This window comes from Lepisosteus oculatus, chromosome 14 (genome assembly GCF_040954835.1).
Source record: "Lepisosteus oculatus isolate fLepOcu1 chromosome 14, fLepOcu1.hap2, whole genome shotgun sequence".
NCBI lineage: Eukaryota > Metazoa > Chordata > Actinopteri > Semionotiformes > Lepisosteidae > Lepisosteus > Lepisosteus oculatus.
This window is the reverse complement of record NC_090709.1, coordinates 8,984,903-8,997,016: the sequence shown is the minus strand read 5'-3', so window position 1 is coordinate 8,997,016 and position 12,114 is coordinate 8,984,903. Positions and strand designations below refer to the sequence as shown.

The 12,114-nt window shown below is 43.5% G+C and overlaps 1 protein-coding gene across 1 annotated transcript in view; it reads right to left on the bottom strand.

Annotated features, from left to right (window-relative positions):
• LOC138243396 (uncharacterized) overlaps window positions 1-7,671 on the bottom strand; it is a 31,925-nt gene extending 24,254 nt beyond the window's left edge. The window contains exons 1-6 of the mRNA XM_069198960.1: window positions 7,611-7,671; window positions 7,114-7,470; window positions 6,765-6,921; window positions 6,374-6,602; window positions 6,185-6,283; window positions 5,978-6,094 (exon numbers count right to left, since the gene is read on the bottom strand). Coding sequence (XP_069055061.1) covers window positions 5,978-6,094; window positions 6,185-6,283; window positions 6,374-6,602; window positions 6,765-6,921; window positions 7,114-7,470; window positions 7,611-7,671 — 1,020 coding nt within the window. The remainder of the gene's footprint in view (window positions 1-5,977; window positions 6,095-6,184; window positions 6,284-6,373; window positions 6,603-6,764; window positions 6,922-7,113; window positions 7,471-7,610) is intronic.
• Window positions 7,672-12,114: the final 4,443 nt, after the last annotated feature.

Here is a 12,114-nt window from a genome sequence, read left to right as displayed (position 1 = left end):
GATTTAAATCGCAAACGTGTGTTTAATTATATCTGTTTTTTATCATAATCAGGCTAATGCAACATAAATTGATACAGTATCTTTGTCTTCTAAGTATCTTAATAAACTTTCAGCATAGCTTTCTACCCGTTTAGATTTATATTTCTTGGGATTTTGGGATCAAACGTGGAAGGATTAGATTGTAATCGTTTTTATTTTTCAAATACGTTTTAGAAAAGTGTAATCTATACCTGCCCAGACTGTATGCCTTCCTAAACCTCGCCTTTCAATACTGTCCTGCTCTTCCCCACGCACCCCAGCTGGGTGCTCTTCGGCCTCTGCCCAGGACGAATGTATATTTTGATATTTACACCCGGCGCGGCACCGAGGGAGCGTCTGCATTTATAACTTAGTTTTTAAAATTAGTCAAGCAATATGAAGCATCTCCTTTTACTTTTAAGTCCCTTAAATACGTTGAGCACAGCTTTCTCACCACTTAAGATTGCTTTTTGATACCATCCTTACACAAAGCAGAAACTTTCACATGACATACAGTACAAGTGGAAAGATTACAGATTTTAATCGTCTTTAATTTTGTTACGTTATATGTTTTAGGAACATTTCATCTAAACAAACACCACAAAACTATTCTCGATTGTATTTCTGAATGTTATGTTACACCTACAGTAGTTCACTGCTTTAAATACATCGAATTAAGAAAGTTAGGTTTAGCACTTTAGATCTTTTTTTCTGAACCAGGGAAAATCTGATCATGTTTCTCTATAACAATAATAAAAAACTTTAATTCACATATCACCTTTAAAAGTGGTTGTACTATATTTTTGTATTATATTCCCTATTAATCAAACTCTAAGAGTATGTATCGGCTTGTCCCCTCCTCCCGCCCCTCTCTGTGTACAGTAGAGCCTCCTGTCCAGCCAGCACATGTCCAAAGACATTCACAACAGTGACATATCATAAAACGTTTGCACGTATAGTTAAATTATTAGTTGTTTTTCAGGAAGTTAAAAAAAACACTTGAATTACTTATCCAGTCTCTCGAAATAAAGTTATTTTTCAAGCAATGCAACAAACGTCGGGTAATGTGTTTTTTTTAATCCAACATTGACAGCCACATCTTAAATCTTGTCAGTCAGGTCTTTTTTCTCTATTTGAATTGTGGCTTACACATCGCACGACTTTAAAAGCTAGAAAGACAGGTTATGATTCACATTAGCTGGCGAGCCTTGTTAACAACAAAACAGACAATACCCATGGAGGGGGAGGTCAAGCCAGAGAGAGTTTTTTACCCTCTGTCTAAAAACCCAAATAACCCGGGGGAGAGACTCCGGGGGGATCATTGCGTGGTACAGAGCGGAGCTCAGTCAATTCTTATGGAATGTGTTTTCTTTCTTCTTTTTTTCAGCATGGAATAAACCTATTACTTGATTCATGGATGCCCGGTTCCGCCAGGGATTCAAAACATTTTTTTTTAATTGGGTATCAAAGGGAATAGGCAGTAAAACCCTGTTCATGCACAAACTCTGGCATGTTACATTGATTTGGGTGTCTCCTCTTGCCAGAAAGCTCTAAATTGCATTTTGAGTGCGGTTTTTGACTTTTTTTAAATTGCATTTTGGGCGCGGACAGCACATACAAGGGTTAATGAACTGCGCCAAGAAATTTAAAATATTATTCTTTAGGTGTGAGGGTAGGAGTGGACCGCAGCAGGCATAATCAGCAAACCAGGAAAACAAAGAACAGGACAGGTGAGACGTGTATCCAGAAAGCGAGTGATCAGAAAAAGGAAATGGTGTTACGCACAGGTTTTCGACCCAATTGTTTTAACTTGCTAATGCATCAGACACATTTCCTGGCGTATTGTGTTTTAAATAAAATAGGAGTGTCTTTCCCTTGTATTAGCTCATCGGTATGGTGTAAGTTTTATCTGTACCATACCATACAGTATATAGGTACAGAATTCAAGCTGCACCACTGTATCGCTTTGGTAAGGAGACAGACAATGACCAAAATCACGAAGACTCTCTCACACCACATAAAGAAGATGAAAAGAAACGGGAAGTCGACACGGGACATTGTACAGCAGTTGGCTTCGATGGACATCTTCGTTTCTGAAAGCACAGTGAGACAGCATTATAAAGGGGAGAGGAGGCAAAGAGAATCTAAACCGAGGACGATTCAAAGGTAAATAAATTTCTAAAAATACCTTTCTTGCATGTAAATACAACTACGCACATTATTTTTAAAACTAACTGTTGATCTCTTTTTTTTCAAGTCCTATTGTGCGAGCTATCGACAAACTAAATGATGAAAATGATGAGCTACCGGTGATGCAAGTCCAAAGACGGCTATGGGCTGACCTCGGTGCGACCATTAGCCCGACATCGATAAGAAGAGTACGCAGGAGGCTTGGATGGAGATACAGAAAAACCAACACATGCCCCATGATAAGGCTAAAAAACAAAGAGGAAAGACTCAAGCAAGCGTTCCAATGGACTGAACAGCGGGAGGCATTTCAGGATGTACTTTTCACCGACGAAACAACAGTGGCTCTGGAACAGTTTTCAACAATGGCATTTTGCAAAAAGGGGAGATATGTGGACAAGCCAAAGCCCAAACATCCACTGAAGGTTCACGTCTGGGGGGGTATATCTAGAAGAGGCCCGGGACCACTTCTTATTTTCAAAGGAATTATGGACCGTGTATTCTTCGAGGAAGTCGTGGTCACACACCATGCTGCCCCATATATCAGGGAGCAGTCTGGATCAAGGCACCGTCTGTTTCAAGACAACGATCCGAAACACACAGCAGCAAGGGCGAGGCTTGTAGCAGAAGGAGTGAACTGGGTGAAAACTCCAGCCGAATCCCCAGATCTAAATCCGATAGAGATGGTTTGAAAGACTACGTTCGGAAAACTGCTAAGCCCGTCACAAAGCAGGAACTGATCGATGCGATCTATAAATTCTGGGAGGAAGAACTGACCGAACAAAATTGTAACAATTTTATTAACAGGCTGTTTCGTGTTCTTCCTAGGATTGTTGACCGGGGCGGGGGACATTCGGGAATGTAAGTCTGAGAAAGACAGTCTCACGTTTGTGGACAGTCTGTCCACAAACAAAACATGTAAACAAAATGTTAAAAAAAAAATACTTTTTGACAATGAAAACCGGTGTGTGTGTCTCTCTCTGCTGAATGTCCCTCTCACTCTCTGCTGAATGAATAAAAGCATTTTATTAAAAACGCGTTTGCGTTTGTCTGGTATTTACTTTGGTCACTTTTAACTGTTTTTCAGTCTACTGTATTGCTTTGAGATGCCACTTTTAAAGGTGATATGTAAAATAAAGTTTTTTATTATTGTTATAGAGAAACATGATCAGATTTTCCCTGGTTCAGAAAAAAGACGATTTAAATCTGTAATCTTTGCACTTGTATGTCATCGGAAAATACAATCAGTTTCTGTTTTGTGTAAGGATGGTGTGGTGAGAAAGTGGTGAGAAAGCTGTGCTCCTCAAAGCGCTTTACAGGATAAAAACAATAACAACAATAGTGGCTGGGCAAACAATTTTTTAAATCGAAATACAAAATGAGATACTGTATAATGATGTGCATGAACAAAGTTATACTGCAATTTTCCTTAGATACACGATTACAAAAAAATAATTTTTTTGAATCCCCGGCGGAACGCGTTCCATAAGAATCAGCGCTTTACTTCGCGCTTTACAACCCTTACTTCGTGCGACTGGAAAAGAATTCATGATCGGATCTACGAAATGCTTTGTAGAAGGAGGCGCTCTTTTCCTCTAGTCTAACAGTCTGTCCACAAACAAAACATTCCAATTTTGTCAATGGAAACCGGTGTGTGTGTCTCTCTCTGCTGGATGTCCCTCTCACTCTCTGCTGAATGAATAAAAGCATTTTTATGAAAAACGCATTTGCGTTTGTCTGGTATTTACTTTGGTCCCTTTTAACTGTTTTTCGATCTACTGTATTGCTTTGAGATGCCACTTTTAAAGGTGATATGTGAATTAAAGTTTTTTATTATTGTTATAGAGAAACATGATCAGATTTTCCCTGGTTCAGAAAAAAAGATCTAAAGTGCTAAACCTAACTTTCTTAATTCGATGTATTTAAAGCAGTGAACTACTGTAGGTGTAACATAACATTCAGAAATACAATCGAGAATAGTTTTGTGGTGTTTGTTTAGATGAAACGTTCCTAAAACATATAACGTAACAAAATTAAAGACGATTAAAATCTGTAATCTTTCCACTTGTACTGTATGTCATCGGAAAGTTTCTGCTTTGTGTAAGGATGGTATTGAAAAGCAATCTTAAGTGGTGAGAAAGCTGTGCTCAATGTATTTAAGGGACTTAAAAGTAAAAGGAGATGCTTCATATTGCTTGACTAATTTTAAAAACTAAGTTATAAATGCAGGCTCTCCCTCGGTGCCGCGCCGGGTGTAAATATCAAAATATACATTCGTCCCAGGCAGAGGCCGAAGAGCGCCCGGCTGGGGTGCGCGGGGAAGAGCAGGACAGGAATGAAAGGCGGTGTATAGGAAGGCGTACAGTCTGGGCAGGTATAGATTACACTTGTCTAAAACGTATTTAAAAAATAAAAACGATTACAATCTAATCCTTCCACGTTTGATCCCAAAATCCCAAGAAATATAAATTTAAACGGGTAGAAAGCTATGCTGAAAGTTTATTAAGATACTTAGAAGACAAAGATACTGTATCAATTTATGTTGCATTAGCCTGATTATGATAAAAAAAACACATATAATTAAACACGCGTTTGTGATTTAAATCAAAACACGATTTAAATCAATATAAATGTTTATATTGTAACACATACTGTCCAGCCTCCATTTCTCTATAAAAATTTACTCACACATACACACAATAGAAGCAGGAAGCAGAAGCAGGGACCGTTGTCAGAAGGGAAGAAGGTGACTATTCATTGTTATCAAAAATGACTTAGAATTGATCATGTTGTGATATTTTGAAATATAAAAGTCAATTGATTGTCCATAACATCGCTATTCTATTTTTTCGAAGAAATGTTTGTTAAAAGAAAAGTCCAGCACCAACTGGACTTGAACATACAACCCATGAGTTGGTAATCAGGCACATAGACCAGTAGGCTACAAGGGAAGTCACATGAAGAGGGAGGCGAAACAGCCCTACACAGCCCTGTCGCAGTACACGAATATAATCATATCATTATTAAATTCTTTAGATACGCGATTCCATATTATATTCCCTTTTAATCAAATTCTAAAAGTATGCTTGTTGACTCCGGTATCTCTTTAGTTAAAGACTTCGATGCTCAAAATGACATTTACTGTACTGTAAGTCTTTCTACGACAGACCAACGGACCACGAGTGCCCCTGTCGGTCAACCAATCACGTACCGCTGTACCCTGCGTCATCTTGCGCCACGATGCGCGACTCCGTAGCCAATTACCTCCGGTACGTGTCTGTACCACTCACTTTGAATGGCTGCATCTGTAGCGGTTTCTGGCCTCGGCCCAAAACGTCCACCCCCACCCGCTCCATAGGAGCCCCTACCTGGTGTTGTTGGAGAGGGGACCTTTCTGCGCCATGCACACGTTCGGCAGTACCGCTCCACGTCCCAGTGGCAAAGACCCCAATAAAAATGGCCTCGGACACGCTGCAGGTTTTTTTACAGCCGAAATGCCCCACGCCCGGCTGGCCATGCACCACTCTGAGCACAGCCGCGCGGAGCGACTGTGGCACCACCAGCTGTTACTGTATCTTGCCACTTGGGGGTGCCTGCCACCCCCGGCGCAGCACCCCATCCTTTACCTCCAAGGCCTCCCACAGGGTGCAGAGGGCCTTGACGGACTTTTGGTGAGGGGCGAGCTCCTTTTGCATAGGCCGCGCCCCTGCTGCCTTCCAGCGGAGCACCGGCCCCACATCTGGATCAGCTGCACCACGTCTGACAGACCCACCCCCAGCGGCCCCTCCAGGGCCGTGGCCACAGCGCTCGACTCCACCACGGTGCGGACGGCCCCCTCACACTGCTCCCGCTGGGCGCAGTAGCAGCAGTCCGCGGCCTCACAGGGGCGCTGCGAGAGAACGTCGGCATTGAGATGGCGAGATCCGGCACAGTGTACGACAGTGAAGTCATACTCCTGCAAGACCTCTATCCATCTCACCATCTGCACCTCCGGCTCCTTAAAGTGGAGCAGCCAGGTGAGGGACGCATGGACGCATGGTCGGTCCTCAACCGGAACCGGGTCCCGAACAGGTACGGCCTGAAGTGGCGGACCGCCGCCATCACCGCCAGCAGCTCTCGACGGGTTCCGCTCAGCCTTATTCAAAGCCCGATTCTAGTAGGCAACTACCCGCTCCCCATCTGGCCCCTCCTGTGCCAACACCGCGCCCACCTCCGAGACACTCACGTCGGTAACTAGGATATACTGTAACCACGGATCGGGGTAGTCTAGCACGGGGGCCCCCACCAGAGCTTCACATAACCGACCGAAAGCCATCTCGCAGTCCGAGTCAAAACAGCGGCCCTTGTCTGTGAGGCAGTGCAGCGGGGGAGAGATGCTGGCAAAATCCCGGACGAACCTCAGATAATACAAAGCCAACCCCAGAAACCTGCATAGCTCTGCGACGGTGCGGGGAGTCGGCCATCCCCTCACTGCAGCAACCTTACCTGGGTCTGTAGCCACCCCTTGCGGTCCAACAACATGTCCCAGGAAGGTTCCTTCCCGCCGCAGGAGCTTTCACTTGTGGTGGTTGAGCCTCAGGCCAGCACGGCGGATGCAGGCCAGCACTGCCTGGAGGTTCGCCAAGGCCTGGTCGAAACCCTGGGCATGAACCAGCAGGTCGTCCAGATACAGCACGGTTTCCACGGGACCGATGCCAGCACCCTCTCCATCAGCCTCTTGAAAATCGCCGGGGCATTGCACAGGCCAACGGGAATGACACATCTTCGAGTGAGCAGTACCTGCCAGTAGCCGGTGGTCCAGGGAGCTGAACCAGGTCGACCCGGTGATCCAAGGCGTCGTCTATCCTCGGCATTGGGTAGGAATCCTTCCGGGTGACCTCGTTCAGTTTGCGGTAGTTAACAAAGAACCTCCACGAGTCGTCTTTTTTTTGGACCAGTACAGCCGGCGTCGTGGGCTCGCGGAGGGCTCAATCACCCCTGCTGCGGCCATCTCCCAGATCTTTTCCTTGGTGGTGGTCCGCTTGATGTGAGCCATGCGTCCAGGTGGGATGCGGATGGCTCGAGCGTCGCCAGTCTCGATGTCGTGTTGAGCCAGGGCAGTGCGGGTGCAGTCCTCATCTCTCGCCACAAAGAGGTCCTCGTTTTGGGCGAGTAGCACCTGGAGCTGCTGCCACTTGTCCGGATCAAGGCCCTTGCAGCTTCGCTGGTAGAGGTCCTCAACAGAGCATCTAGCTTCCACGCAACGCTTGGCCCCCGCCGCCTTGTCTGGCCCCCCGGGTGACTCAGGGGCAGGAACCGGCACGCCTGCGCTCCGGCTCGCAGGCCCAGTCTGCCCCCGCGACTGCTGCTGCTGCTCTCTACCTGCTCCGCGGTACTATGAGTGCCTAGGTGCTCTTCCTCCTCACCATTGGGCGAGGGCATTACAATACTTACGAGGAAGACATTGCTCTCTCCGACCCCCGACATCGTGTCCCGAAACACCATGCTGGAAGCCGACGTGTGCTGTGATTCCTTTACGGAGCAGAAATGACCACCGAGGAGCCAAGAGATCATTTCAGCATTTCTCGTCTGAACAGAAAACACAAACAACCAATCCGGAATGACTTGCTTTTGACACTTTTCAAAGCGTTCTTTGTGCACGACTACTGCGCCGCCTAGCAGATACAAATGGGTTGTACAACTTTGAACTAGCAAATGTAAGAGGGCTAAGCCCTGTAGTGTGCTCTCACGAGGCACCAGTTCTGTAGGGTTTGGGCATTTACTGGGACAATTATTAATTGTAGCAGTAAATCACGAAATTGATTCTTTTAATGGCCTTAGAGTCCAACCATGCGATATAACTCAAACAATGCACACACACAGGTACTAATACACGAGGATACATTTATTAATACATAGAATATGCATGTAAACCTAACAGATCTTATCGAGAGGGTATCAGAATACAAAAGGTATATATTCAATCAGTAACGAAGAGTTACACATATTAAGAGACCATACGTTGAGTATATCATTCATTTAGACCGTTTCGGAAATGAACTTGGTTATAACTTCTACATTGGATACTCAAAACAAGTACATAACTCTTAAGAACTAAATTGATATCAACTGGTTGGGATAACAATTGAATTCTCGAGCTGTAATATATTGAAGTTGAATACTCATCCAATCTCTGGGGATTCAGATCTCCTGCGGGCTTTCTGGCTCCGTGCCAGGCTGTGCTGTGCGGCTTGCGATGGTGCGCTGCTGATGCTCACTGACCAACTAGTTAGTGTTGGCTTTAACTAGCAAAGTTTGTGCACAGGAGAAAGATGACTGTGGGTCCCAGCAAGTCAGGAAGAGGACCGGTTCGTTCCTGATGAAGCGCTAGGTATGAATAGTGATTCAGCTGTCCAAAGTTCTGACCTGTTCACGAGGCTTGCTGCTGATGCTAACCTCGGGTGGATCCTCTGGTTACACTCTGGCAACCTCCACTCTAGACTCTTAGAACAGAGGAAAGTTCTGGCACTCGGACACACTGGCCGTTCCATGGTTGTCTGGGCTCAGATACCTAAGAGTCTCAGGATGGTCAGAAGGCGCGCTGCGAGAATGTCCTGCCCTTGGGAGCCTTTCTGCTCCTGGGCCATCTTGCCCTGGAATTGTCTCACACCCCTGGAATTCTCCTTTGAATTCTCTTTAGAAAAGTCCTTTGAATAGTCTTGGAGCTCTGTGTTGCCTGTTTTTACCTGGAGGAACTCATTCATTGGTTGAAAGTTTCATGGGCATCAGAGACCCACGTGGGTTACTCGGCCCTACCACTCCCTGATTGGTTGATCAAGGTGAGATATGAGTCACTTACTCCTGACACCTAGGAATGCAGTCCAGATGTCCATCTGGCACTCCCTAGACAGATAGGTGCCAATGGATGACCATTGATCATGATAGCCAGGCTTAGCTAAGTGCCATGAGAGAGATGGGACCTCATTTGGGAAAGAACAGCAACACTTTATTCTGACTTATTAACAAGCATTGCCACTACAACGCGACTCCCAGAACGCCAGCTGAACAAGTCTCCACAACCGAAGCACTGTGTCTCTTTTCAGCTGGCAATAAACCTTTCCTCGATCCTTTGCAGACTTGTAAAACTGTTCATGATCAGAATAAAAAACGCTCACGCTAATACACAAGCACTCGTGTCTCGCAAAAACTGACAAATAAACAGACGGAAAAGCCGCACTGCACGTGTGAACAGGGGAATAAGCAAGCGAGCGGGGATAGGGCGCCTCCTGCGCTTAAAAGCTTAAAAGCTTGGTATTCCCAGGCAGTCTTCTGACCATCCTAAAACTCAGCCCGGACAACCACGTAACAGCCAGTGCGTTCGAGTGCCTGAACTTTGCTTTGTTCTAAGAGTCGAGAGCAGAGGTCGCCACGAGTAACCAAAGGATCCACCCAAGGTTAGCATCAGCCGCAAGCCTCGTGAACAGATCGGAACTATGTACAGCTTAATCATTATTCAGAACTAGCACTTCATCAGGAATGAACCGGTCCTCTTCCTGACTTGCTGGGTCCCACAGTCATCTTTTCTCCTGTGCACAACTGTGCTAGTTAAAGCCAACACTAACTAGCTGGTCTTCAGAGAGCATCAGCAGAGCACCGTTGCAAGCCGCACAGCACAGCCTGGCACGGAGCCAGAGAGCGCGGATTGGACAGCAACAGCCTGCAACTGTTTCTTTGTGCCCGCAGGAGATCTGAATCCCCAGAAATTGTTTAGTATTAAACTTCACTGCATTACTGCTCGAGAATTCAATTGTTATCCCAACCAGTTGATATCAATTTAATTCCTAAGTGTTATGTACTTGTTTTGAATATCTAATGTAGAAGTTGTAACCAAGTTCAATTACGAAACGGTCTAAATGAATGATATACCGAACATATGTCCTCTTGATATGTGTAACTCTTCGTAACTGACTGAATATACACCTTTTGTATTCTGATAACCCTCACGATAAGATCTGTTAGGTTTACATGCATTTTATGTATTAATAAATGTATCCTCATGTTCTAGTACCTGAAAAGAATCATTTTGTGATTTACTGTTACAATTAATAATTGTCCCAGTAAATGCCCAAACCCTACAAAACTGGTGCCTTCAGAGAGCACATTACAGAGGTTAGAATTTGACCTCCACCTAAACTTATCTGAATAACATTATATACAGATGCAGCCACTCAGAACACACAGTATTTCCTCCAGTAAAAGTTGTGCGGTGCCTTATGCAATTCAATGGCCAAAGACGATCTATAGGTTGCACTTAGATGTTAGTGAAACAATTACTTCTTTATTCCGTTTCTCTACTGTGCATGTTTGAATCCACTTAATATTGAATATTAATATGGAATTTTACAACTAAGACTAAATTTTGGTACCTGAAAATAAAAACAGAAGTACTGTATATCACAATTTTGTTTTGATTTGAACCAATGTTTGCATCTCAATAATCCATTCATCCTTGAAAGAAGCAAAGATAGATGTGTTTTGAATCTCACCATGATCCTGTTCTCAATCCAAAAGAAAGGTTTAATGTGATCCCTCTAGAACAAAAGTCAATTTCCATCTGAAATGATGTCCCTTCAAACAATTTGTAATATCTCTAGAAGTTTATACAGTAGAAGCCTGGTTAATTGCTTAAATTTAAACTAATCAGGACTATGGCAATGAGATTTGATTTTGAACTGGGATTTAAATAAATAGGAACACTTCACTACATTGTGCTTTTTGTATTATGAATCTGGCTGAAAGAAAGGTGTTTTTTATTTTCTTTAATCAAAAAGTGAAAATTTGTCATTCACTTAGACGTCCAACAAAAGCCGGTGAAAGGTGAAGAGCCTCCTGTTCTGAATTCTCCTCACATTTTCTGGACTTGTAGACTCCTCACTCTTCCTAAAAGTGCTGCAGATAAAGGTAGTTGTCGGGAGTTCAGTTCAGTGGTAGAGCACATGCCACTCATGTATGAGGCTGTTTCCATTCACCGGGGTCATCACCCTGGATTTCTTCCTAAACGCGATATCTTTCCTTACTCGTGTGCCTTCCCTCATGTGTGAATTTCAGCGCGACACATACACATTTATCTGTTTTATAGAGATTCTATTTTAAATCAGTTAAAAGGAAAGAATCACTAATTAACATGTAGTAAAACACATCTATCTAATTGACAAAAAGGGCTATGTATTACTAGTAGTGGAGCTGAGCTCTCAGTAGTGCAGTTGAGGTTGTTAAATAAATTATTATGTTTTTAAACTACTATACTAAGCACTGGCATGGTGGTGTGTGCAATCCTACCCAACCTTTCTATCGACTGTATGAGTCTCCTGTTCCATCTCCAAATCTTTCCACACATTCGCCTGTTTCACCACCATTATCATTAGACTATAGCCACTAACATGAGAATACTGTTCTGAAAGACTGTCTTAAACAATAACGTTGAAAAGGGTAATGATAACAGTTTCTTCATTAAGGTAACCATACATTTGCCTGTATAGTACAACTTATTATCTGTATCTGCAAATCCCCAATATTATCTCATAAGAAACACAAGTGTAGAGTCAAATCAAATTAAATAATACAACAAATCTATTCAATTAACACCCAGATGTGACAGAACACATTTAAGACTTACACCCCTTTAAATATGTATTTCCTTAATTTCAGTTCTCTCCACCAGGATACCTGGAAATTCCCAAAAGCATAATACAGCTACTAAAGTACTAATGTTAAAGATAACATTAAACTTTATTATTAAGATATCACGCTTTTATTAATAAAATATGTATTGATAAAATTCCTTGTGAATAATTGTAGTGTCTGGAAAGCAATTTTAGTTAAATATAAAAATAATTTTCAAACAAGTGGTGCATCAGTTCATTACTTAAT